The following is a 26,332-nucleotide window of genomic DNA, read 5'->3' as shown; positions in this document are numbered from 1 at the left end:
CATGTCAAAATTGTAACAAATCGTACATTGGGGAAACCGGCAGGCAGTTTAGCGTAAGAATGAAAGAGCACCAAAAGGAATCGGATAAGTTAGCGACAAGAAAATTTACCCGAAGCGGTAAGGAAGGACTCAGTGGAGGAAATAAACAAATCAGCAATTACAGACCATGTTTCACAGCAAAACCATGTGATTAATTGGGAAGGGGCCAAAGTCGTCGATAAAGACTCATGTAAACAAACACGGTGGATCAGAGAGGCCATGTGGATCAGAAAGCGGGGGGACAACGTCATCAATCGCGATGAAGGAACTTATTCTTTGAGTCATGTATACGATCAGCTACTGCAAACAACTACACACCCTGGGGATGAGAGTAGGAGGACCAGAGGTGGTGCAGCGGCTGGATCGGCGCATTACTGATGAAGTCTTCCGGACGGAAGATGAAACGTCTAAAACGTGAGTAAATCTTTGGACTTGAACAACATAATCTGATATTTAATCCAAAGTCTGATGTATGTACTCCAAAATCGCTTTGCCCTATAGTTTGATCAGCTCGTAATCGGCGGGCCTTAAAACATCGCGGATTAATATCAATATATTTTATTTGAAGAATTGTCTTGTGACATCTTGCCAGAAGTATTACAAATTGTTATTTGAAGTCCTATACTTTGTCTAATTCCTTTAACACGCAAAATACCGACCAGGCAGATAAATTATATCCTTCTTAACGTGGGTCTACTTTTCGGCGTAGTGGTAAAAGCCTAATAATTCCCGCCGATTACGAGCTGATCAAAGTATAGAATGATGCAATGCGGTAAATGGCTATCACAAGGTATACTTCATTCCACGTTGAGGTTTTCCACATCAGCGGTTTTCCACGTTTGTGTCGCAAGTGTACCGAAAAAGAAAACAAATCCTGTTACGTGTGTGTATACATTCGGAGTGATAATGTTAGCGTGTGCAATTCGATACTGCGACCAGTTAAACACAGACCTATACGTATAGGCACTGAGGTAATGTTGCATTCTAATTGTCATCAATAATCATAATAATGTCATAATATTGTTTTCCTTGTTTGATGTAGTCGTTGAGAAACACCAGATGATATGAATTACACAAATCACAAAATTCATTGATATATACCTTGTATTATAAACAAATTGCACACTATACCAATTTTACACACTCATGAAAGTTTCAGTGCAAAGTAAGCAGACAAAAATGTTTGTACACAGGACGGTTTGTATACTCCAATATTCAAAACAAAGCTGCCAGATGACAGTATGCACCCTTGTGCACTGTAAGGTTATGCTCCAAAATTGCATTTGACAAAAGGCAGCAACCAATAGCTGAATTATTTTCCTCGAGGGAACAGTCAACTCCAAAATATGGTAAAACCGCTGGCTTTGTCATCATTTATCCAACCATATATATTGTTCCAACATCTCGCCTGATTGAATTGACTTTTTCGGTAAATCCCACGAGCCTTGGCGAATAGACCTGAGATGTTGTCATTTGACGTCATATCGCGCCGATGCACACATCATTTTGTGAACATCGCTTCTGCGCATTTTAAAGCCGTGAAGTGCGCAGCAACAGTGTGCGCATCGGCGTGACGTCAAATGATGACATCTCAGCTCTACTCGCAAAGGATTATGGGATTTACTGAAAAGGTCAATTGACCTACCTTCAGGACTGATTTACTAGTGATGAACACAACTGTCCTCAGAGCTGACATGCTGACAGTTCAGTGGTTGAAACTCTTCTTTACAATACCTAGTAGCATCTTTAGAGCTTTGACGGCATACATACGGCTCCCTGGCTTGGATTCGAACACACACTCATACAAGAGTTCTGACAATTTGGGTTCTAACTCATCCGGAATATCGTGTAATAAGCCAACTGAAAAAGAGGGTCATAAAATAAGTTTACATCATGGTGAATATGTAAAACAAAATTCTAATTATACAACTAAGTACGAGCCTCAGTGCTGGTGATCTTTTCTTGGTTTGGATGGAGAAGAAATGGGGAAATTGGGCAACTATTTTTCCCAAGGGGCTGGCTACAATCTTATTACCCTGAAGCCAGACCTATCCCCCCATAGAACCATAATGTATTATTTGTATATTCTTTTGATATATTGTTACTATAGATAACTTAAAACCTACCTAAATGGTTCTCTTGATCCCTGTCAGGATTTTTATCCAACATCCTGATCCTGTTGTTTCCAACCTGAACAATCTATACCAAGCTATATATAGCGCTTAACCCCCTGGACACTACTGGTCATCCAACAGCATTTCTGATTGGTTGATAACTTGAAATGCTCATTTCAAATGCTCATTTCAATTGCCAATTATGACTAAGCTATGCACTGTTTATGGTCAAACTTGCATTTACAGATGATCTTATTAAGGTGGCTGTGTACTCTCAGACATGCATGTAGTAAAAGTGCAATAACTTTGTAATTATTCGCATAAGACATATAAAAGTATACATTTTATAAAGGCAAGACATCAATAAATCTTAATATAAATACAGATTTGGGGTAAAAACAACAATTATGAAGAAAATCACAAAAAAGTGAGTTTTTGGCAATATTTGTTAGGTACATCATAACAAAAAAACACTCTTTCCAAAATATTTTTATTTTGTTTTTAGCTCAATCTTGAGGCTCCATTCCAAAACGGTTTTTTTATTTTTTTGATATTGGCCTTAGTTTTTGAGATATTGACCATATAAGGCATCAAATTGAACTTTTAAAATTCACAAGCGCCTATTTGCACAAAATGATGCCTAAAATCGGAAATAGACCAAAATATAAAAAATGAGAAAACCGTTTCTTGAGTCGATCATGCTTTTTACGATGATCATATTTGCTTACCTATAGATGCTGTATTTATTGAGTTATCGTAGTACCTAAATCGTCATTTTACCGAGAAAATGAACATTGAAATAATGGCCGTTAAAGTTGAAAGTGGTCACATTTTGCCCTTTCATCGAATCTCACAGGAGAATGTGGCAGTTTTCGTTTTTCTACCTTATATTATGTGAACATCGGGTAAATCCACAGCCCGTTGAGAAGTTTGAGCGAAATCCATTCATACCTTGATATTCAAATCGAGGAAAAGAACTTGAAAAAACCCACATTTTATCAGCTAAAACGGAGCCATTTGACCACTTGAAATTAGTGTTTCCAAAGGATGCGCCACGCATGCAGATAAGCGTCGGCGTATGCGTAAGCGTATCTGTGCGTTAACAAATTGCTTGCGATACGCAGGCGCGATGCGTTGTTATGCGCGTGTCACCCGCTGATACAACAAAGGTTTTCTCTCTTTTAAAATTGCAAACACGAATGAAATAGTGAAATAAAATCCATAAAATAGCGCAGTTGGAGTTTATAAATCCGGATTTTCTTTCCTTGTATTTATAAAAAACATAACAAAGTAACAAATATCAAAAAAGCTCAATTTTGCGAAAGAAACAACGTCTTGAGTACACAGCCGCGTTAATACCCTCCTTGATTGGTTCAAAATTGAACACAATATACATTTTGGCCAAATCAGCACATAGTTCTCATGGGGGTTAAAACCTACCTAAATGGTCCTCTTTGCTCCTGTTAGGATTTTTGTCAAACATTCTGATGTATTTGGTGGTTTCCAAGTCTGATAACAGTCTCTGACACACCAACATATGCATCACTGGTGAAGCAAAACTTGTCATTCTACCACACTGATGTATGGGATCCTCATAGATGCTTCTGCCCTTGCTGAAGAGACATTCTTCGTTGCATGAGATGTTGACTACAGGGGTGGGGTGGCGCTTCTCCACTGAAACACAAAAGAAAAGACCAGAAAATCATGAAGAGATTTCCCTCCAACCACAGCCTGGTCCAAAACCCCAGGAACTTCAAGTAGACTAGCTGACCAAGCACAATAGTATTGGCATCCCTGCTCCAAACTTTTTTTTTGGCTGCTGCCAGGATTTTTGTGTTAATGCTTTTTTGATGTTGACATGTTTAACAAATAATCAAGAAACGTTCACAAACTACAAATGTAGTATCTTTTGTAAATGAACCTCTGGCCGTGCTACTCCCGACCAAGTTACGTCATTGTATCTCATACGGATCTCCAGATAATCTGTTCACAAGGTATTTTGCTTGATACGCATAAATTATGCAAAGTAGGTATTCAATTGCCATATTTTGCACTGAAAATCTAATCAGGTCGAGACCCTCTGGTCATACTACCCTCTACCAAGTTTCGTCTTTCGTCATCATAGCACTTACGGTTCTCAAGATAACATGTTCACAAGCTTTACCGAACATACACACACAGGCACCCCCACACACCCCCACCATAGTGATCATTAAGTCTCTACATATAGTTCAGGCGAGACAACATCTACTGAAACTAACTTGCTTTGATCTCCTCCTTATCAATAATCACCACATCTTCCATGTCAATCAGTTGAATCTTGCCATCCTCGGACACACACAGATTATCAAAGCGGTAATCTACAAAGAATAGCATCCACGATGGACTCGCTGTCAAGAAGTCTTCCACCATCTGGAGTATCTGCAACGCTAGGTCTACTCGAACCTGTGGACGATTGAACAAAACAAAAGAAACACATTTGGAAGTTTTGTGTTCATAAAAACAATGTTGCAAAAAATGTTTGAAGTTTGAAAAACAATGTTGCAGTTAAGATACAAAAAAAAAAAAAAAAAAGAATGGTAAAACATAGGTCAAAGCCATTGCATGGCTTTGGCAATATTCCAGGGATATAACAACTTCATTTTTACAGCACTAATTTTGTAGGATTAAAAAAATTATCAAGTTCTGCCAAATGAAATATAGCTCAATCCTAATCATTCATTTAGCATTAACTGGAGATAAAAGAAAATTTTCAACATTTTACTAATTTCTTGAAAAAAGAGGCAAAAACATGCATTTTCGGCATGTTTTTGACAATCAATTCACAGAAATCAGAGACTTGGAACAAGTCTAAACATTCAAAATCTTGATTATATGCCAGAATTAAATTAAATTAAATTATTGGTTATAAGAATGAAACATGTCTTTTCCAATAATTAGAATGCATAAATTGAAATTAGTCTTTGTAGAAGTCTTTGCATGTGAAAAACACTCTACAAATGCAGATTTTTGGCCAAATAAATTTCATAAATCTGGCTAAATAGTGAAATTTAACATTTATTGCCAGTTAGTACTAAATTGAATAATTAGGATTAAACTGTGTTTCATTTGGCAGAAGTTGACAATATTTTTTTCAACCTAAAAAAAATTGTGCTGTATTATTCTGGAATGGTGGAGTAGTTCACCAGAATTTACACAGGTTGAAGTTAAAAAGTGTAAAATGTGGCACTAATTATAGGTGTGCTAATTACGTCAAATAGGTAATCCAAATTTAACACCATCTTTGATGCATCAAGAGATACCTGCTGAAAGACGTAAAACATGTTAATCCGTTGCCTACACTCACGTCATTGGCATGGCAACCAGTGGAAATCCTTTGTAAGTAGACCCTTCACTATGAATCACAATGGCCTCATCCCAATGGCATAGTTCAATAACCTCAATTAAACACTCATAGTGCAAAATTTGACCTCAAGTTGCAGAGTATGAGTTTTTGTACCCAAATTGTCAAAGGTCATCCAATGAATGTGCAAATGTATTGGTGGTAAAGAACTGTGCCCTGATAGATGAGCATGTTGTGGATCCCAGTGCTTGCTAGGTGTTCGCACTCATGCTGGACTCACTATCAGCTACAATGATATCACCTCTGATGGAAAAGTTCAATAAGCTACATTCAACAACCATAGCTCACAATTTGGCCTCAAGTTGTGGAGTATGAGTGTTTGTACCCAACACACTCAGAGGTTATTCTATGCATGTAGAAGCCTATTGGGGTTAAAGAACTGCATACTGACAGATGAGCATGTTTCAGATCCTAGTTAACAACATGGCAGAAAAGATTCTCCAGACTCTTCTGAACATTTTGATATATGATTTGTCCATTTGACACATCTAGCTACGAAACTGTTAAATAGAGCCCTTTCGGCTGCATGGCCCCTATACTATATTTTTTTTTGTTAAACACAGTGATACAAAAACATCAATAAAATATACCAAGGGTTCAGTCTTCACTGACAATGTGTACGCATGATGGTTCCAATTAGGGGTACTTTTCAAGAAATGTATTTGGAATTTTCGAGGACAAAATTGTTCGCGATTGTCCAAATTAGGGGTGTTTTGGAGCAAAATTGTCCTTGAAATGAAAAATAGGGTGTACTTCTAGGACTTTCGTCCATGTTTTATCTCTACTGTTTTCGTTATTGTCCTCATTTCCCCGTGAAATAGGGGGAAAATCAAAAGCGTCCTTGAAATGGTAAAAATAGGGGTATTTATTTCGGAAAAATGTCCTTGATTCCTCGTGATAAGGGGGTGAAATGAAAATGCGTCCTCAAAATGATAAAAATAGGGGAGGTATTTGGGGGCAAATTTTCCTTGATTTCGCGCAAAATAGGGGGTAAAATTGCTGTAAATGTCCTCGATTCCCCGTGAAATAGGGGTCATTTTCAAATCCTGGAACGGTCATATGTCCTACCTTTAAATACAAACTGAACCCACCGGGATACCAAGGGTTTAAAGCAAGAAGGCCATATCTGCAATAGCTGCCATTAGTCATTAGACAATTTCTATATTTCACAGATATGACACCAGACAGCTATTACAGATCGGCCCCTCTTAAAAAAGCGCTTAGACCCTCAAAATAAATACCAACCTGCCACGATTCCTTGAGATAGTGTTCAAGTGACGTTCCTCCAGGCTCCACCACCACCATACGGCCACACTCTCCATAGTAAATGGGCATGTATTTCGCTACTTCTGGAATGTATCGTCTGCAAAACTGTATGTATGAAAAAAATAAAATTTGTATTGTCTCTACTGTTGTCTATATTGTATGTATGTGATATGGGTCAGTGGCCTTAAAGGAGTATTTTGTGAAGCTAGCATCCTCTTCTTGTGACACTTTTCAGTAGATATCAACAAAAAAAGCTGATTCCCAGAATTGCAGTCAATTCCGATTTTGTGTCTGCAAGTTTTGCATGGTTATGTGTATTACCAGTGCTCCATAGGCAACTGTGTTGAATTACATTCTGGTATACATTTTTGTACCAGAATGTAATTCAAATGACAATATCTTTGCTAAGCAAATTAATCTGCAAGAATTTTTTTGTACAAAAACATTATGCAGCCAGAGGTTTTCAACTTCTCAACTTTTTCTGAGAAAAGTGGGGGATGAGGCTGTGGATCATGAAATGCCCTTTAAATTACTATAAATAAAACTCTCCAATGGTATTTGGAGAGACTGAACAGTAAAAAAAAATAAGAAACAAAGTGAATTTACAAAACTTTACAACCACGCTCTCCATATTACTTTCGCTACAAATGGAATGTACTGTCTGCAAAACTGTATGAAAATCAGTTAAAATCATAAACAAAGTGCACATTTACCAAACTTAAGACCACATTCTACATAATACTTGGGCATGTACCTTACTACTTCTGGAATGTATTGTCCTCAAAACTATTCAAGAATCGGGAATAAATCGGGATCAAAGTGAATTTACAAAACTTTAACTCTCGGGTGTCGACTGCAGGCGACATGTTTCAATTTTTTTAATTCAAAAATTTCAGAAATGTAAATTTTCATGACCATATTTGGAATCAGCATGAAAAATGCATTAAAATGAGTACAAACAAGCCTAGTATTGGTTCAGTAGTTCTTAAGATAGCTCTTGATATTTTGACAAAAAATCTCAAAACTTGGGGACTTTTTATGTTGAGGCCTATGGCTAGCACGCAGAGCATTAAGCTTACTCATGAATAGGTTGGAAAGTGTGTCCCTAAGTATTAAGGATATAGTACTGGGAGCCTTAGGAGATGTGCTGATTTGATTTGATTTATTCGGGTTTTGACAACCTGTCTATGAGAGATCCCTAGAAACAATGCATTACAAACATGGAAATTTAGAATATCAAAATTGTTATAATGTGGAAGTGTGCTTAGTGCATTACATTATTTTGTGAAAGCTAGAAGTAAATTGTCCATAGCCCTCATGTATTTTGAGTCATGGTTTGCACTCATGTTTGGTAAAACAATTGCTGAATATATACATTTTCACTGCCAGGTTTGGTCTTTTGTTGTGTCTTACTAGTGGCATAGCCATGACTTTTTCAGAGGGAGGGGTGGGGGTGGGGGTGGGGGGGTGGGGGGCAAGGCATATTTCCAGAGGGGCAAACTTTGACAAACATGGTCAAAAATGGACTAAAAATTACAAAAAAGGCCTCACACGGGGGAGGGGAAAGACTCACAGATGGGGCCGCTCCCCCTGGCTACACCACTTCCTTACGATTCTTGATTTGAAGGTTAAAGTAAAAGAAGGTTAAAGTAAGTGAAGGAATCTAATCAATTTATATGATTTAACTATTTGAATCAAAATAGTTGAATTACCCCCTACTCCCCCCCCCCCAAAAAAAAAAAAAAAAAAAGAAAGAAGCACTTGGAATTTACAGCATCAAACCTTTTACTATCAATATAAACTTCTCTATAAGAACCACAAGAATATGACTCATCTAGTTTACTAAATACTTAAACAAAACAAAAACAAAGTATTTAATTCTTCCGTACTTTTACAGGTTAAATAATTATTCCAAATATAAAAAAAATAATTTATTAGCCAGAAAAAGGGGAGGATGCATAAATCAATCAATTCTTGGTAAAAATTTCCCTGAAAGGCTGAAAGGAGCACATCTGATAAAGTGCCAGACTTTGTTACGGGTCAGAAAGTTGAGATCTACAATGACGCATTGTTGCTTCCTGCTACTGCTAGTGGAGCATGATGCTGTAATGCAAATTTAATGTTTATGTGGGTCATGTTCTACATACATGTTTGTATTAACAAGACTTTAAAATATCATACTGTTGGAAGAAAACTGAGCAGGACAAAATGAAAGAAGAAGAATAAAAAAACAGCCTTTCATTGAGTGAAAACACAGCTTATTTTGCTCTGAGCTTGATATCTTGTTTGCTACTGAGTTCATTTTGAACTTGCTACTAGTTTTTACTTAAATTTTTTCTTAGTTATAATGTAGCATGTAGTTTTTGCTATCGAACTTGACCTACTTCTGTGCCTACATTTGTTATCTAATTCCTTGGGGAGGGCTGGCATTTTCTTCGGAAGGGGGAGTCCAAAATTTACAAAAAGTCGGCGCCAATAAAATTGCGAACCCCCCTATTTTGGCAACAAATTTTTTTGACCCTCCCCCACCACTTCCGATACACCTTACCCCCTAATCCGTGGTCATCTTGTGACTCCTACATTTTGGTCATCAAAACTTTTATGACCCCCCCCACCCCATTCCCCTTGTCATTATTTGGTTAAGGGTTTGTCTGTCTAGTACTTAATGATTTTCATCACTTGTTCAGTGTACTATTCCCATTTTTGTAGGTTACCCCTTTCACAGAGGGAGTATGTTTTTCAAATGGAATTTCCTAGGATTACTTACTTTAAAACCTATACTCCCCTGTATATAGCTTTTCCTATATCTTCCACTGTGACAACTGGAGTATTAAAATAGAAGTAACCCAATTGTATATTTTATTTGAAACCCATACTCCCTCTGTGGAAAACTTTAGCTAAATCTTCCACAGGGGGGATGTGCGCTTCAACTGGAATAGCCGATTTGAACTCACCTTGATGACTAGTGCTTCGGGATTGAGCACAAAGGCCGTTGCTAACATGGCCACATCGGGAGATTGATCCACTGTGTCTTGATTAGTAGAGATGTCATACATCTTGGTCAGGTTGTCAAGGAGACGCTGACTGGCACACATCGCAAGTCTGGAAAGAAAAAACAAGCTAGAAATTATATAATATTGGATGGGTTTGATTGTGATACGAGAATATACCACATAATACCGACTGAGCCGATCGGTGAGTTCAGTATTTTCATTATGGGATTTACCAAAAAGGCCACCAATCTGGCCTTTTGGGGACTGATATATAATATAACATCAAATGATCCATGTTAGATTTTACTCAAAATTGGCATCCATGCATACATACATAAATATATTTATGAAGTGCCTTTAAAATGTATGCAGAATTAAAAGATTTGTAGGTATTAAACAATGTCACATCATGGCTTATGCCAACTTATTCTTCTCAAAAAACACTATGACATAATCCGATTCCAAAAGAATTTCATGGCATAAGTCATATGGCATAAGCCATGATGGCAAATTGCAATCCTTTAAAATATTAATAACATACCCCACTGATGTCACATGGTTATGAGCAAATTTGTAGAATTCAGCCCGTACATATTTCATCTGAAAAACAGAATTACTCGCTAGTTTGGTGTGCATAATCTTTTTTTCCAACATCGCAACCGATAGTCTTTTCATTACTATCAGAATTAGTTTTATTGCATAGAAAGTCTTCAAATGCAAGCAGCTCTCCATCGTTGATGAGTTTTTTACCACAACAGGTAACGGCAGCTCATCAAAGTTACCACGGAAACCTTCCCAGTACCCAAAGTAGACATGTTTAGTTTTGGCCAAACCTTCCGTTTCCGTGTCCAGTTTGATGTGACCGGCATAAAACTGGTCGCAGATGGACGTCCCGTAGCAAGCTGGACAGGTGTCCTCCTCTAAGAACACAGGTGGCACCTCATGGTATCTATGGCTAGGAATGTTGCTAGGGTCGGCGGCCATGTTGTTTCCGAGTGGCATTTGAATTTGCAGTCCATCTACCTTATTGTTATTGGCAAGAAAAACATTTGCGATATGATTTCTTGGTTTCATTTCGTCGATTCTTTCATGGTCAGTCCTTGTATATTCCTGTTTTCCGGGTAAACTATCGCCATCATTCAGAGCGTTCTGAAATGCGTTGCGATCATGTCCATTTATCGCGTTCCTCAGCGTCGGTAATGCAAAATTGATGTGGTCCTTTCCACTCTTCTCCAAATCCTGCGCAAGTAGAATTAAAAGAAAATAAATTTTTAGCTTCAGAAACAGGCATGAGAATGATTATCCATGAAAAAACCTGAAGTGTTTGAAAAAACCTTAAAAAGTGTGTGAAATTGGGTATAAGGCCAAAAACGGGCTGAAATTAAAAGAAAGTGCGAAAATTTGGACAAACCTGAATTCAGGTTTAAACCTGATATTTCTCATGCCTGCATAAGGTTAATTTAGGGGTTCATTTATTACCGAATCAAATATATTTTAGTGCTTGTTTATGCCCGAGATGAAACTGACAATCAATAAATGGTCTCAACCGAGTTTTAAAGTTGGAGGGAAAAATGGTTCTAAAAAGATCCCAAATAGTCATGATACCACATATCTATTTTACTTCAACTTCAAACAATTTGAAAAGAACACACACATATTATCTTTTGCAAAATTCCTTCGTATTGGCCGACCGATCACGTAAAATCACGACTGCGTCACATGATGCTACGCTGTACACACGATTGATCGGCGAATGAGGTGCTGATGTGATGATGACGTGTTTCAACTAACCAAAAATCCCAAAACATTAGTGCTATATTTATCTGGAATGGGGAGAAGGATTTGGGTTAGGGCTCATATTGAAATACCCTACCACGTTTTCACACAGAAAGAAGGCAGCATTCCCCTCGCTAAGCGCACGCCTCAGGAAAGCTCGGTCATAAAACGGATGGATTATATGCATCAGTGATACACCCTGCCTTTTGAAGTGGTCCATGACGAATGGGAAGATTTACTCCGCCCACTACAAACATAACGGTTGGACTATAATAAAAGTTTATCAAAGACAGGCAATTTTATTGATTGTTGAACTAATTGAACTAATCGGCTCATCGCACAACCCAGGAAAGCGCGCTCCTAATTTAAGTGGGTAATTGCAGTGTTATAATCACACAGGATTTTAACAAAAAAAAGGCTAGCACAGGAAAGCTGCAGGATGGCACACACCTTCCTGTGTAAGGGAATTTCAATATGAGCCCTTAAACACTTACCTTCAGTCCATATCCCGATATTTGTATCACAATGATGACCACGCTCAGAAATCCAAAGCAAGCCAGAAGCTTTCTTGGGTAGCAGATCACCCGTACCTTCATGGTGACCCGATCGGGATGGTAACAACAGTCAAACTTCAGGACATTAATCAGTCTTGTCACTTGAAAACTTTTTATGGTTACAAAAACTGAAGCAAATGCTCCCTCAGGCGTTATCCGTTTTCCAAGTAATCATCCAAGTAATCATCCCGGTAATCATCTTTGTGACCTGAGATAATATTTTCCTGTAGATAAAGAAAAAAGTAAATATATGAATCAGAATTTTAAGATTTGGTCAATATTTTGTTATGAATTAAGATTCAGGTATCAGCAATATTCTGTAATATCTTCTGCTCAGTGCCAAAAGTGGGTAAGTGCAATAGCTGCCATGTGTAGATGGAGGGAGGAAAGTGTAGATGACTATAGACGAATCCAACGAGCCAAGTCATGGTCAGGATTTGGTTGGCCATATTTGGGTACCCGCATGCACCAAACAGGTGTTGTGAGTGCCCAATTGGGTGGATTAAACCCGCTTAAAATTCAATGTTAGATTCTTTTGTGTTGTAAACTGTCATCATTCTTTTGTCTACGTGTAACACAGGTGATAGAATGCAGTTTAAAATACCCTTCAAGGCCGCATCATTTCACATTTTAGGTGAGATAGCTGGGTCCCCAGTCGCGGCTGTGGCTGCCATTGAGGAGTAGGAATGTGTGAAATTGGATTCATCTATATACTGTGTGTAAATTGCCAAAATGTCTCAGGATATATCGACTGCTCAGTGCCAGAAGTGGGTAAGTGCAATAGCTGCCCTGAGAACATTATGGCACTTTACACACAGTATATATACTCATCTACACATGGCAGCTATCGCACTTACCTACTTCTTGCACTGAGCAGTCGATATATCCGGAGACACAACAACTCACTCCAATGGTGGGCAACTTTACATTGTCATTCAACCATTTTCATGATGATTCTACAAAAAAAATGTAGAAATTTCAGAATGATGTACGGTAAAATACGATCGTCATAGACGACCGTCATTTTATGCAATATTTAAGTTTCCTTAAGGTCATACGATCCATCACTTATCAGTAAATCATGTATATGTTCACCTTCCATACATCAACAAGTTGTATCTCGTAAGTGTAAAAGTGCAGCCAAAGTTGACAGTCACCTTTCAGCATTAATTGGTCATCACAGCTCTAGCAGCTTCTATTTTTCCTGACTCTAAATGACCTGTCCTGTATGGGCGTTCATTCACTCAATAAACTGACCTTAAGGAAGCTTAAATATTGCATAAAATGACGGTCGTCTATCAACATAATGCTAAACTGCTTGTCATAAAACTGCTCCAACCCACAGTGCAGCCACAGATTATAGAAGGAAGTCTTGTGGAATTCAAATTCTAGTGCACCCAGCAGACACTTTAAAACTTACTCACCCCCACCCCAACCTCTAGGCAGTTAATTCCCTCTATTCAGGATGCTGTCAAATTACAAGCATGACGCCCAAATCCCTGCAATGGACCATTTTATAATGTAACAGATTGCACTTATCCAGTGCTAAGGAACTTTAACCCCATGGGCACTAGTCTACTGCCTTTCTCTTTATACAAAGCCCCTGATTGGTTGATCACATGATATAATCATCTGAGAACCAATCAAAATAGAGCTTTTAGATCTTTTTGCTAAATTCTTACTCAGTAGCAGCACCATGAGGGGAATTTACCATTCCCACTTTTTGGCTTTCCTCCCTCCTAATTCTTCCTGCCCCACACCCCCAAGAGCATACACTCCCACACCAGGGTCTCAGATTCGACGAGAATCACTGAATCGATTCTCGTAATGATTCTCGTAACATTTGTTGCGAGAATCAATTTCTTTCATTGAATCATACAGTAAGTGAAGCGACTCGGATGGTTTTTGATTCTCGCAAACTGGCACGAAATCTAGGCCCTGCACACTCTTTTGCCTGTCATGTGCCTCCAGATAAAATCCTGGTGCCACCACTGTTCTTTACCATATCTCTGATTGGCTCAATACATGATATACAAGTAGCCTTCTTTGTAATCTATCAAAATAGTTATAGGCTGCCAAATTACCATCAATATTAGAAGAATTACGGGCCCTGGAAGAAACCTGCCTCCAGTCCAAAATCAGAACCACAAAGGGGTAAATTATAAAAGAAAATATCCAAAATATGTCTCACCTTGTGAAACTAATTTAAACGAATCTTGATACAAAACAAAAACACTACTTTCTTCAACATGTTTAAGGAAAGTATACGTGTTTCACAAAATATACCACTTATATCTTCTGAATTGAATAGTAGTATAGCTATATATGGTCATGTTGAACACTTAATTTGATTCCGTGAAATCAAACCGGACGAATATCCTCTCGGATCTCTCATGCAAGTGTGCATACATTATATAAACATAGAATCCGAACTTGGATCCATGTCTCGGTTATCTAAATTAAGAAACCTAATACTACTTATATCTCTCGAAACTTAGTAGTATTACTTCAGACATGCATATAACATTGTCTTTATTAAAATAAACCATCCAAATATTTAAGGCTCTAAAGCCTAATTTGTTTCGAAATCCTTCAAAACTTTCAAATTCTTTCCAAATTTCCAAAATAATCTTCTACTCAACCAATTGAACACTTCACTGTTTTTTAGTAAAAATGTCTGCGTCAGCAGACTAAAAATTGTACATTAACACTCAAAACAGCGAGGCCGCAGGGCCGTCAGGCCCGAGGCCGGCGACTCCATACGTCGACTAAACACTCCAAGTGAGTTTGTTTTATATAGGCCCAAGAGGGCTAGAAAGATCGGTAAACCGCTATAGCCCTAATACAATCTCTTGTCTCTAGAGCTTTTTCAAAGTTCCCACTCATAACGGTAATCAACTTGATTTTATCCAATTTAGGACAAGCTAAAAACCGTTGCTAGAAAGCATACAAGTAGCCTTCTTTGTAATCTATCAAAATAGTTATAGGCTGCCAAATTACCATCAATAATAATCCTCTGCACCGATGTCCATCAATCAATAATTCATCACTGCAAAATGCACATCATTCAAAAAGTGACTGACAACAAGTGCACAAGATTGGCAGACATCTTTCACCACTCTATCCTCACAAACCAGTTGTCAAGACAGCCATGCACACATTCACATATCCTAAAGAGTTTGCAAATAAACCTCACTGGGCATACTCATATAGGAAATTGGCAATTGAAATTAGTGATTTTGACTTGTTTTAAACTTGCGTATAGACCTAGATAGAGTACATTCCTATATTTTTATTTTTGTGGTGCCTGTGTTGAATGCAAAAACCATGAAAATTAATGTTCTGCAAACATTTCCACTTTTACAGTAATCATGGTAATTTCATTTTGAGTCATAGCGTCGTCTGCTACCTGTGATGAAGTACAAACGTGCACAAAATGTGGTTTACATGTAATTTTGAAATCTGCACAGAAATTTGACAGCTCTACACCATTTTCGCCCGGGTTTACGCCACCCTTTTGAGAAATGGGTCTGGCCAAGATTTACTAAAAATAATTTGATGTTGTCATTGGTAAAACTCGTAAATACGAAACGTTGACAAATAATTTCAAAAGTGTTTATTTATGTTATCAAGCAATAAATCTGTTGGGGCATGATAAACTAGTGCATCCCAATGGGTTCTTCCAGTTGTAATCCACACTACCCCTGAGTGGAAGATTTTGTAAATATCGTCCATAGAGCGAGGGAGTATGTTTTTCAAATGTAATTGGTCAGAAGTAATCATTTTGAACCCATACTCCCCCTGTTATATGGCTTTACCTATATCTTACACAGCTGGAGTGAATATTTCACATGGAAGTTTCCCAATTGTTCATATTGTATTTAAAACTTGTACTCCCTCTGTTAGCTAAGTTAAGTTAAGGGGTGGGGTATGAACGTTTGGACAGTATTTATTTTTGGACATTAGAGCACATCAGACATATCGAATTGCATTCTGAATACGAAGAATGTCCTTCTGATATCAAATAATTTTGATTTTTTGAAATTCGCAATTTAATACACATTTTATGGGAAATCATTAAAAATTGATATTTTTGATATTTAACAGTACTCGAAGTAAACTTTATAAATGTGATGATTTATACTTAAAGTGTATGTAGGTGGGATGAAAAGCCGACGATCAATTGAAAATTTTGACCTTTCGTATTGAATATATGGATTTTTATTCCAAAAACACCCAAAAAAATTAGGTCTTTTTTGGGAAAAAAATCCATATTTTCAATATGAAAGGTCAAAATTTTCAATTGATCGTCGGCTTTTCCTCCCAGCTACATACACTTTAAGAATATATCATTAGATTTATATAATTTACTTCGAGGACTGTTATATATCAAAATTTGAAAAATATCAAATTTTTATAATTTATCATAAAATTTGTATTATATTGTGATTTTCAAAAAATGAAAATTATTTGATATCAGAAAGACATGCTTCGTATTCAGAATGCAATTCGATAGGTCTGAGGTGCTCTCATGTTCCACAAAAAAATACTGTCGAAACGCAATAAACGCTCATTCTGGATCCCTTAAGATTATAACTAAATCTTCTACAGAGGTAGTGTGGATTTTAAATGGAATAGCACAATGTAACATCTACTTTTCACTCTTTTGCACATGACTACACAATGGCCCCTACTTCTCGCACATACCCGCCACTTCTAATGTTGAGCCCCCCCACCTTCCCTGGATCAAATCAAGATTGTTGACCGTCCCCCACCTCCCCTGGATCAAATCAGGATGGAAAACATGAAAATTACAGGTAAAACTGCCCATTTTGGAAGAACAGGAATGATTGTAGACAATTGGGCCATTCTATTTAAAATCCACACTACCCCTGTGGAAGATTTTGGAAATATCTTCCACAGAGGGAGTACAAATTTCAAATGGAATGAATACATTCAGGCAGCTCCGTTTGAAACTCAAACTCTTTCTCTGGAAGATTCAGGGTGAATCTTTCTTAGAGGGTGTATGAAATTCAAATGGAGCTGCCAAATATGTTCATTCCATTTGAAATTCATACTCCCCCGGTGGAAGATATTTCCAAAATCTTCCAAAGGGGTAGTGTGGATTTTAAATGGAATAGCCCATTTTATCAATGACTAGGCATCTTCCCTATTGGCAAAACAACCAAGCTGGTTTATATTGAAAGGCTGTGCACACCCTCTTACTATCAATGAGTAAGCCCCCAGGATGTTGTACTTGTATGTACATGTGTATTTGCGAGCTGTGATAAACAGTAGGCCTTTTAACGCCTTGTACTGACACAAGCCTCTAGGCTAAGCAGACTAGACATAGAGGATGTACCATCTTCAACTAATACACTTATAATACCTTATTCCGAGTGATTTCCAACTATAGTGCCTGCCTGTGAATGAGATCATTTGAAACTTTCATTTTAGTAGCTAAGGGTGTTTACTGTTTAGGCCGAAAACAATTAATGTTTTGGGTCTCTTCCCCTCCCACCTTAATTTCTGGGATTTGTCAGATTTGTTTTTTGATTTTTCAAAATTTGTGTTGAAATTGGACAGCTTTATAAGTTGATTAGGAACAAGGACCATTTCCAAGTCTTTTTGTGGTACTCTAGGGAGTTTATCCATCAGAATCTCACATTTGAAAAAAAAAGAAAAATGGCTTCCTCCTTTCTTCGAGCACTGATTGGGGAGGGGGGGTACGGAAACAAATTTGGGCAAAAGAGAAAAAAAAAACCAATCATAGCAGTAAACAAATTTACCATTGCAATGATAACTGAAACAAAGACCCTTTATTTTAAGAAAAAAAATTACAACCCAAATAAATAATATTTGAGACCACCTCCTCCGAAAAAATTACAGCCCACAATAATCTTTTTATGCTGTGTACAGTAATATGGATTGTTGGCCAGTATCTAGGGGTGTGATTTTGGTAATTTTGTGCTTGGTACCAAGATTTTTCAAGCGGGTAACTGGGTACCAAATTGCAAAAAATAAAAAATTTAAAAAAATTTTAAAAAATTTTAATTTTAAAAATGCATTGAATTTTCATATTAAAATTACAAAACAATGTGCAAAATTCAATTTTTTTTTTTTTTTTAGGTCAACCATGATCCTAGCATTTAGGTCTAGGTCCAGAGACACATCAAAAACGAAAAAAAACTTTGAAAAAAAATTATTAAAAAAAAAAAAATCTAGACCAGTTGCTCGGACTGATATTTTCCAATATATTGGGTCATCAATATCAGGTCTGAAGTACACATGCAAAAATGAAGATACACGTACCTTCATTTACGGCTAAAATAGTCTGATATTGAATTTTTTTTGCGCGTTTCACGTGCACAAAAAGTCTCAATAAAACCGACCAAAATAGGCCTATGCTTGTTCCCCTGACCCCTAAATTTTAATATATGCGGGACCACTGTTCATTGATGATATCTATTTTCAAGTCCAGTCTCGGTCTTGGTCTCGGACCTACCGGTCTCAGTCTCGGACCAGCCGGTCTCGGACTGCCTGGTCTCGGTCTAGGACAGTCCGGTCTCAACTACAACACTGCTCTGGTAATCGCGAATGTGAGAATTTCCCCACAACCATGTGTGTACTCATAACACCGGTACCGTACAGTTCATGCTTAACACGATCGGCATTCGGGTAATGCGGAAGTTGTAATTGCGCAGTGCGCACGCGAGTAATTGTTGTGTGAACGAGCGATGACTTATCGAACGCAAAGGGAACTTCCCCCGTGATGCATAAACTGGTTTAGCTTCACGTTTATTTTATTCAAAAATAGTTTCACATTTTAAATATTACCACTGGCTAAAAGATACACGAACAAAGGTGAGTTTTGGCTACAGTACAGATTTATGGTTGTCCGGCAACTTTTTTCCATGCTAACCGACAACCGAAATTTTGAACACTGCAGGTCTGAGAACATATACATTTGTGAAAATGCAGGCGTTTTGGAGCCCACACTTTATCTTTCAAGTAGAATGGTAAAATCCTATTTATTCTAATCTGCAATCCAACTATTATTTGGCACATTTTAGGTCTGTCATTATCGCTAACTAATTCATAACCTCATTTATAAACGCGATGCATGCGATCCAATTACATTACATTACATTAGTTATTTGTGAAAACGCGAACGCAAATCGAGGTCATAAATATCTCACAATTGACCGCAAAACGCGTAATTGTTCCAATGACACACACAATTGACCGGCGTTTGTGTGTTGTTGTGCGTCGAACAAACTGCGCGCGCGCTGACTGCCGTATTTGGATTGCGCGTTACCATATTTGCAAGGATTGTGGTACGCACTTTTGTTATTGGTCGTCCTGTTTTAGCCTGATCGATTTTTGGAAAGGGAAGATGTAAAAATCATCTATTTTTATAAACCTTTTGAGCAAATTTTTTGCGTTATTTTGCAAGGTGAAGAGATTAAAGTGACAGTTATGAATGAGGTTAATAACTTTTCATCGGTAATATGTCGGGCATTGTGAAAAATCAAAACATTTTGCTTTGGACCTCGGAATATCCTCGGGCCACGCCCTCGGGATATTCCTCGTTCCAAAGGCAAAATGTTTAGATTTTTTCACAATGCCCTCCAAATAACCAATGCGCAGTTATTAACCTCTAAATAACAAAAACATTCCCAACACATAACATGGAAGTGAAGACAAAATAATGACTTTTGGCGAAATTCGAAATTGGTGTAGGCCTACCATAGAAAGTCATCCGGATGACATGGAAAATATGTGAAATTTTTTAAATCAATCATGAAAAATTAATCTTGATAATTTATGGAATCGATGCATGCCAAAAACAGTTGAGTAGATACTGTCTGTAGTTAAAAAAGTTATTATTATTAAGAGACCTTGTGTATAAAAATCAAAGATGTGGTGGCAGACTTCAAAAAATCGATTTTCTTTATACATTGCACATGGTTAGACATTGAGTCAACATGTATAAATTTGGTTAAAATTTTACCTCTTCATCTATGGTTACCATGGTAACGGCCAAAATATGAATTGACCCAATTTTCACTATTTTTACCCTTTTCACAAATGGAAAAATGCTTAAATATTAGGTCATATTTCTGTATGAAGAAGGTGAATTAAAATAATCTTCTCCCATACAATGAAGTATCCATCCTTGTCCTTTCCAAAAATGAAGTAAACAAAACAATTAATTATTTCAATATGGTAGATACCATTTTGTAAAATAGGTGTGTTTTTCATTAATTTAATTATGAAAAAAATGATCTTTTAAAAATGACGTAACCTCCAAAGTGGTGCTTTTTTTTTTTTTTTTTTTGCAGGGTAGGTAGATAAGGTATCGGTCTACCTATCTATAGAAAAAAAAGTTCTGGTAATTGTTTTACTGGAGAGCAGTGTTGCCAGAAACTTTGAACTTTTTAGGATTGTTGACATTATAAGGTAGTGTGGAAAAATATGGATTTTGAGCATTTACTTTCACTGAAAATCCTGATTAGGGTTGATAATGTACCAAAAGAAATTGGCATCAATACACCGTAAAGTGAGACACGATTTGATAATATTTTAATGACAGTGTTGCCAGAAAAACGTCTCTCAGTGAAGCTGTTGCTCATCTTGTTATTACCTATCATACAGCTATGCTGAAAAACGGCCAAATAGACCAGGTTAAAATGAGCTAGGTCCCACACATGAAAGGAGAAACCGAGGAACAAGAATGTATAAGGTAAAAAATCCTGTATCCTGAAAACTTTCCTGTGAGGGCGCTTTTTTTCAAAATGGCTGCCAAAATCCAATGAAAAGCAATTATGCTCTTAAAATAGGCGGATAAAAGATAGAATCTGTTAGATTATGGATTTGTATTTATGAAAGTAATGTATAAATAAGTCGGTATATTAATAAGAAGGTACCAGGAGGTCACAGTTGGGGACGCTTTTCAAAATGGCCACCAAAATTCAAAGAAAAGCATTATATCGAAGTTACCATAGTCAATTATGAGGTATAATTGACCAGATTTTGGTTTAAGTATTGATGACAGTAATGTAACGCTAAATTAAGATTTCAATAGGTAGCTACCAGGAGGTCATAGTTGAGGACGCTTTTCAAAATGGCTGCCAAATCCAATGAAAAGCTTATATATATGGTACACCGTCACTTAAGAGGCATAATTGAACTGAATTTGGATTAATATTTATCAAAGTACAGTATAATCAGCCACAAAGCCTCAGAAAATGTTATTGAAAAAAATATTTGAAACATTGAAATAGTTGTCTTTGATGTAATCGTAGTCTTCAATCATTGTCACCTCTAAGTTATCGTTTTGAGGGTGCAAAAGAACGAGTCACCAAGTCAAGATGACCACTAAAATGTCCACAGGAATAATTTATGTTCACAAAGGGCAACATATTAACTAAATGTACTGCACTAAGAAAGTATCCTTACCCCAGGGGGCCACTCAACTTTGGAAGCGACGGTATGTGCCTGTCAACCCTCTTTTAAAGTCGACTAATACCCGATGACCCCTTTTTTAAAAGTCATACCCGATGACCCCCCTTTTTTAAGTCATACCCGATGACCCCCCCCTTTTGGTTCTGCGGCTACCCAATGCCCCCTTTTTCTAGAAGAACATCATCAAAATGCAACAAAATAATGTCAAAACTTTCAAATTTTGCTCCATTTTTTTGCAAAAATTTCTACCCGATAACCCATTTTTTGAAATCTTATACTCAATGACCCCTTTTTTCAAAATATTATACCCATTAACCCCCTTTTTCAAAATAACGCTTTGTTACCGATAGGCCCCTACTGCATGACACCGGTAGGCACATACCGTCACTTCTAAAGTTGGGAGCCCCCCCCCCCCCCCGATCCAAGTTACACTTGGAAAAATAAGCACAATTATTTCAAAACTTAACCATATTGGGGTAAATTGGTTTTTGTAATAGATGCACTATCTAATCCTGCACATTATGACACCACATTGAATCCAATGTGACCTCAAGAAGAAAAGTTACAAGCAATTGAATAGACGAAGGTCCAGTTTTAAAAGTGACATATTAATTGGCCTATACGATGTGCAAAAAGATTCCAACAAGCACAACAAAGAGACTACACAGTTTCTTCGATGAAGCTTTATTTTAAAGCAATATTTATTTCAGTTTTTACTTCTCTGTACTTTTCATAACTTGTATTTTTGTCAGCTCTTTTGTTTCAGTTTTCTTTTGTTCCTTTTCTTTTAAATCAAAGGCACACACAAATTAGCCATTTACCACTCTCAAACCAGATGTCTAGTCCGTGTTGTTTTGAATAGGCCAGTGTGTCACTTTTTAACTTTGCTTCTTGAAGTTACAGCAGAGGCAACTGGCATTGCATGTGCCGTTGACCCGATGACTTTAGTCAGGACATTTACACCTACCAGTCATGTATGAGGATTTCGCTTTTGCCAGTAGGCCTATATGCAAGAGAATTGATCATTGTTGCATTTTTCCTTGACATAAAGCATCAAGTATGTTGAGAGACAAACAAGAGGTATGACAATAATGACATCCAAAGTTATCGCCAGGTAATCACAGTTGTCTTGTGATTTCAACAGTTTCTTTACCAACATCGAGAACAAAGCAGTCTATTGGTGTCAAAGAAGGAAAAGGTTTTAGCAGACTCAAAGTGCAGCTATCTTCTTTTCAGAGAATGCAACGTTTTCACAAAAGAAGATATATATGACCTATATGCCGCTTTGATTTCAGATAGGCTAGATAATGAAGAATAATTTTCTTAATGTAGTGATATCGATGTGAGTGATCTCGAAGATAAACACACAATAAAAGAATTCAGTGAAACCAAGAAGAGTATGAAGTAAATATCTTGCCCTTTGTCAATAGTCAATACATATAGGGACAATTCTCTGGTGGTCATTTTGGAGATTTGGTGATCATATTAGCTATCTTGACTCGCTATATAGCACTTTGTAGCTCGCTATATAGCACTCTGAAACACTTGCTTAGAGGTGACAATGATCAAAGACAACTAATGAATGATTCATCAAAGACAACTATTACATTCTCTTATCAAAGACAACTTTCTTTCTTAACACTTTTATCTGTGGCTTTGTGGCTGATATCATGCAGCTCTTTTGGTGGCCATTTTGAAAGGCAACCTCAACTGTGACCCGGTATCTTCCTATTATTACATTGACTTAATTTTACTGTAATGGGATCAATATTAATTCAAGATCTGGTCAATTATACCTCTTTTTAAGTAACTATTTTAAGTTTAACGGTGTACTATGTTGGTCCGACATTTTGAAAAGTGCCCTCAGCTGTGACCTCCTGGCACCTTCCTATTAATATCTTGACGATATTTACATTATTGCTATCAATGCTTAACCAAAATCTGGTCAAGCATATACAGTGGCGTAGCACCAGTTATCATATGGGAGGGGCACCAACCAATATGGGTGGCAGTCCGTTTTTGGGATTCTTAAAATTCAGATCGATTGGGGGCCATGTAACTTCGTGCCCCTATGACGTTACGCCACTGCAATCATACCTCATAAGTGACTATTTTAACCATATATATGCTTTTCATTGGATTTTGGCGGCCATTTTGAAAAGCTGTTCCCAACTGTGACCTGTTGGTACCATTCTATTAATACCTTGACATAGTTATACATTACTTTCATCAATACGAATCCGAAATCTAGTCACTTTTATCTTTTATGCGACCTTTTTAAACGTATAGTAGCTTTTCATTGGATTTTGGCAGCCATTTTGAATAAAGCGCCCTCACAGGAAGTTCTCAGAATACATGCTTTTTATATTAACAACATAAATTCTTGTTGCTCATGAAAAACTGGTCCAGAAAAACTATGTGAGAATGTTTCCTTTCATGTGTGGTAACATTTTTAACCTGGTCTAACTCTTATTTTATGGAAAAATACCTATCTTTATGGCAACACTGTTTGTCTATATTAAAATTACCAGAACTTTTTTTTATTTATTTGGGTACAGTACTATCTAGTCCAGCCACACTGAAAAAATATAACATATAAAAAGCACCACTTTGGGGGTTACAGCTCATTGAATATTGCTATATTTCAGAAAGTCAAAAATTACGAAAAACACCCTATTTGAAACAATGGAATATCCCAAGTAGGACAGACTGTTTGTTAAAACAACTGTATTTTTAGAAAGCTTAGATGTTGCCAATTATGTTGTGGAACTCTCAAGGTTTACTTCTATTTTTCCTTTATATGGTGAATCCTGAAACTTGTTATTTTTTTAGCCTTGTAAAAGTGCCGAAATAGTCTAAAACCGGTCATTTTGATGTTTTGGCCGTTGCTATGGTAACGAAGGTGCAGTGATGGAATAATTTTGATTTTTGTAGACTTTGACCAAAGTTGCATCCTGATATAAAGTAAGAAGAAATTCCATTTTTTGAAGTCTGCCAAATATTTTTGATTTTCTTTGATTGGTACGCAATACTACTCTTAAGGCTAAGCTTTCTTCTCGGGTATTATTGCCGACCATCCTGCCGGGTTGATAGACCCTGCATTTTTCAGCATGATGGACCCTGCATTTTTCGGCATTCCTTAACTTAGGGGGTTTTACTTCTACATGTAATAGCTGCCTTCTGGAGAATTTAGGGTTAGGGTTAGATTTAGGGTTAGGGAATGGTTAGGGTTATAACACTGTACTTCCACAAGGCAGCTATAACATGTATAGCCTGACACATCATGGCCCTACGTTGCTCCTTCCTCACAGTAAGGGGGAGAAGGCCAGTGGAAATCCTAGTGACGGAGGTGTGAGTACCTCGGGCTATAACATGTATTAAAGGAGTGTTTCGTGATCCTAGCATCCTCTTTTTATGACATTTTTCAGTACATATATACGAAAAAAGCCTATTCCCAAAATTTCAGTTGATTCCGATTTTGCGTTTGCGAGTTATGCATGATTATGTGTATTACACTGCTCCATAGACAATGCGTTGTAATTTCGTTCTGGTGCACCAGAACGAAATTCAAATTTCACGATATCTTTGCAAAACGAATTAATCTGCAAGAAATATTTTGTACATAAACATTATGTAGCCAGAGGTTTCCAGTGATATAAAAATCTCAACTTTTTTTGAGAAAAGTGGGGGATGAGGCTGTGGATCACGAAATGCCCCTTTAAATTAAGAATGATTAAAACCCCAAGAAACGCCCATTTTTCAATACATCCATGTTCTAGCATTTTTTGTATGGAGTGGAGAAAGCTAGAGAAATTCAGCTAGCCAGTATCACAACATGAACAAGGAAGGACAAGAACATGTAAACACAATGCAATGAATGTAGAATAATTATAAGCTTATTATGTACTTCCTTGTAGGCTACACAGTGACTGTAAGCTTACTGAACCGTGCATCGACGTGCATGAACGCCATAGAAATTTGGGGAAAAAAAAGCTTTGACTGACTGACTTACAGTTTACTGGTTCCTTCTACCGTGTTTTCAGGATCGCACACAAACTGTGGCAGAGTGTTTTACTTCCTACACAAAGCAACGTTTTGTGGTTTTGTGCATTAGATAAAACGCACAAGCACAAGGTTTGCCGCAGCTCAGGTTGTCAATGTTGTTTTGTGGGTGATTGGTGACATCAGGAAATTTTGACAGGGCGCCAGTTCCGTCTCTTCTACACATAGCGAATACCACACTAGGCAAGCGAAAACAGCGCACCGTTTGTAGCGATCTTCAAGTGTATTAACGAGTTTGATTTGGTGTTGCCAGCTTGAATAAATCATTTATTTATTTATTTATTTATTAGAACATACACTTTTGTAACAGTGGCACACGCCAATCCGGCGGTGCGTTCATAAGCAAGATATTAAAGGAAACAAAGCAAATTACACAAATATTATACAAAGGTGACTTAAAAAAGCACAAGTCAAAAGTAAAACTTGTTGTACAGCAAAAGAAATACATATTGAATGACAAATGAATGAGGAAAACACACAACTACCTGAACCCAAGTTGACTTGAAGTGGGTTTACGGCAATAAAAATATTATATACAATATAGATTATATTAAACAAGCAACGCAGAATTTAGCACATACAATTATTAGTTGTCAGTAGTCTTCAATTCTGATCTTGCTTTCCACGCTCTCTTTGCGAAAGATTTACAGAATTTAT

The 26,332-nt window shown here is 37.2% G+C and overlaps 1 protein-coding gene across 2 annotated transcripts; it reads right to left on the bottom strand.

The window, feature by feature from the left end:
• Nucleotides 1–501: 501 nt before the first annotated feature.
• Nucleotides 502–25,781, bottom strand: LOC140143067 (divergent protein kinase domain 2A-like). 2 transcript variants are annotated; one of them, XM_072165117.1, is made up of 8 exons: nt 25,626–25,781; nt 12,086–12,369; nt 10,357–11,054; nt 9,777–9,924; nt 6,802–6,927; nt 4,415–4,598; nt 3,594–3,827; nt 502–1,899 (listed from the first exon to the last, which is right to left on the bottom strand). In XM_072165117.1, the coding sequence occupies exons 2-8, from the start codon at nt 12,185–12,187 to the stop codon at nt 1,745–1,747; spliced, it is 1,647 nt and encodes a 548-aa protein (XP_072021218.1). In that variant the 5' UTR covers nt 12,188–12,369; nt 25,626–25,781; the 3' UTR covers nt 502–1,744. The 2 variants fall into 2 exon arrangements, with proteins under 2 accessions (XP_072021218.1, XP_072021219.1); XM_072165118.1 differs by lacking the exon at nt 25,626–25,781 and adding an exon at nt 13,003–13,093.
• Nucleotides 25,782–26,332: the final 551 nt, after the last annotated feature.

Source organism: Amphiura filiformis, chromosome 20, assembly GCF_039555335.1.
Source record: "Amphiura filiformis chromosome 20, Afil_fr2py, whole genome shotgun sequence".
NCBI lineage: Eukaryota > Metazoa > Echinodermata > Ophiuroidea > Amphilepidida > Amphiuridae > Amphiura > Amphiura filiformis.
The sequence above is the reverse complement of the archived record's forward strand: the minus strand, read 5'-3'. Positions and strand labels throughout refer to the sequence as shown.

Coding starts and splice junctions, on each gene's coding strand:
- LOC140143067 (XM_072165117.1), bottom strand. CDS start 12,187: ATGAAGGTACGGGTGATCTGCTACCCAAGAAAGCTTCTGGCTTGCTTT. Junction 9,925..10,356: donor AACCATGTGACATCAGTGGG/GTATGTTATTAA, acceptor TTTTCTTTCCAG/ACTTGCGATGTGTGCCAGTC. Junction 3,828..4,414: donor TAAGGAGGAGATCAAAGCAA/GTTAGTTTCAGT, acceptor TTTGTGTTTCAG/TGGAGAAGCGCCACCCCACC.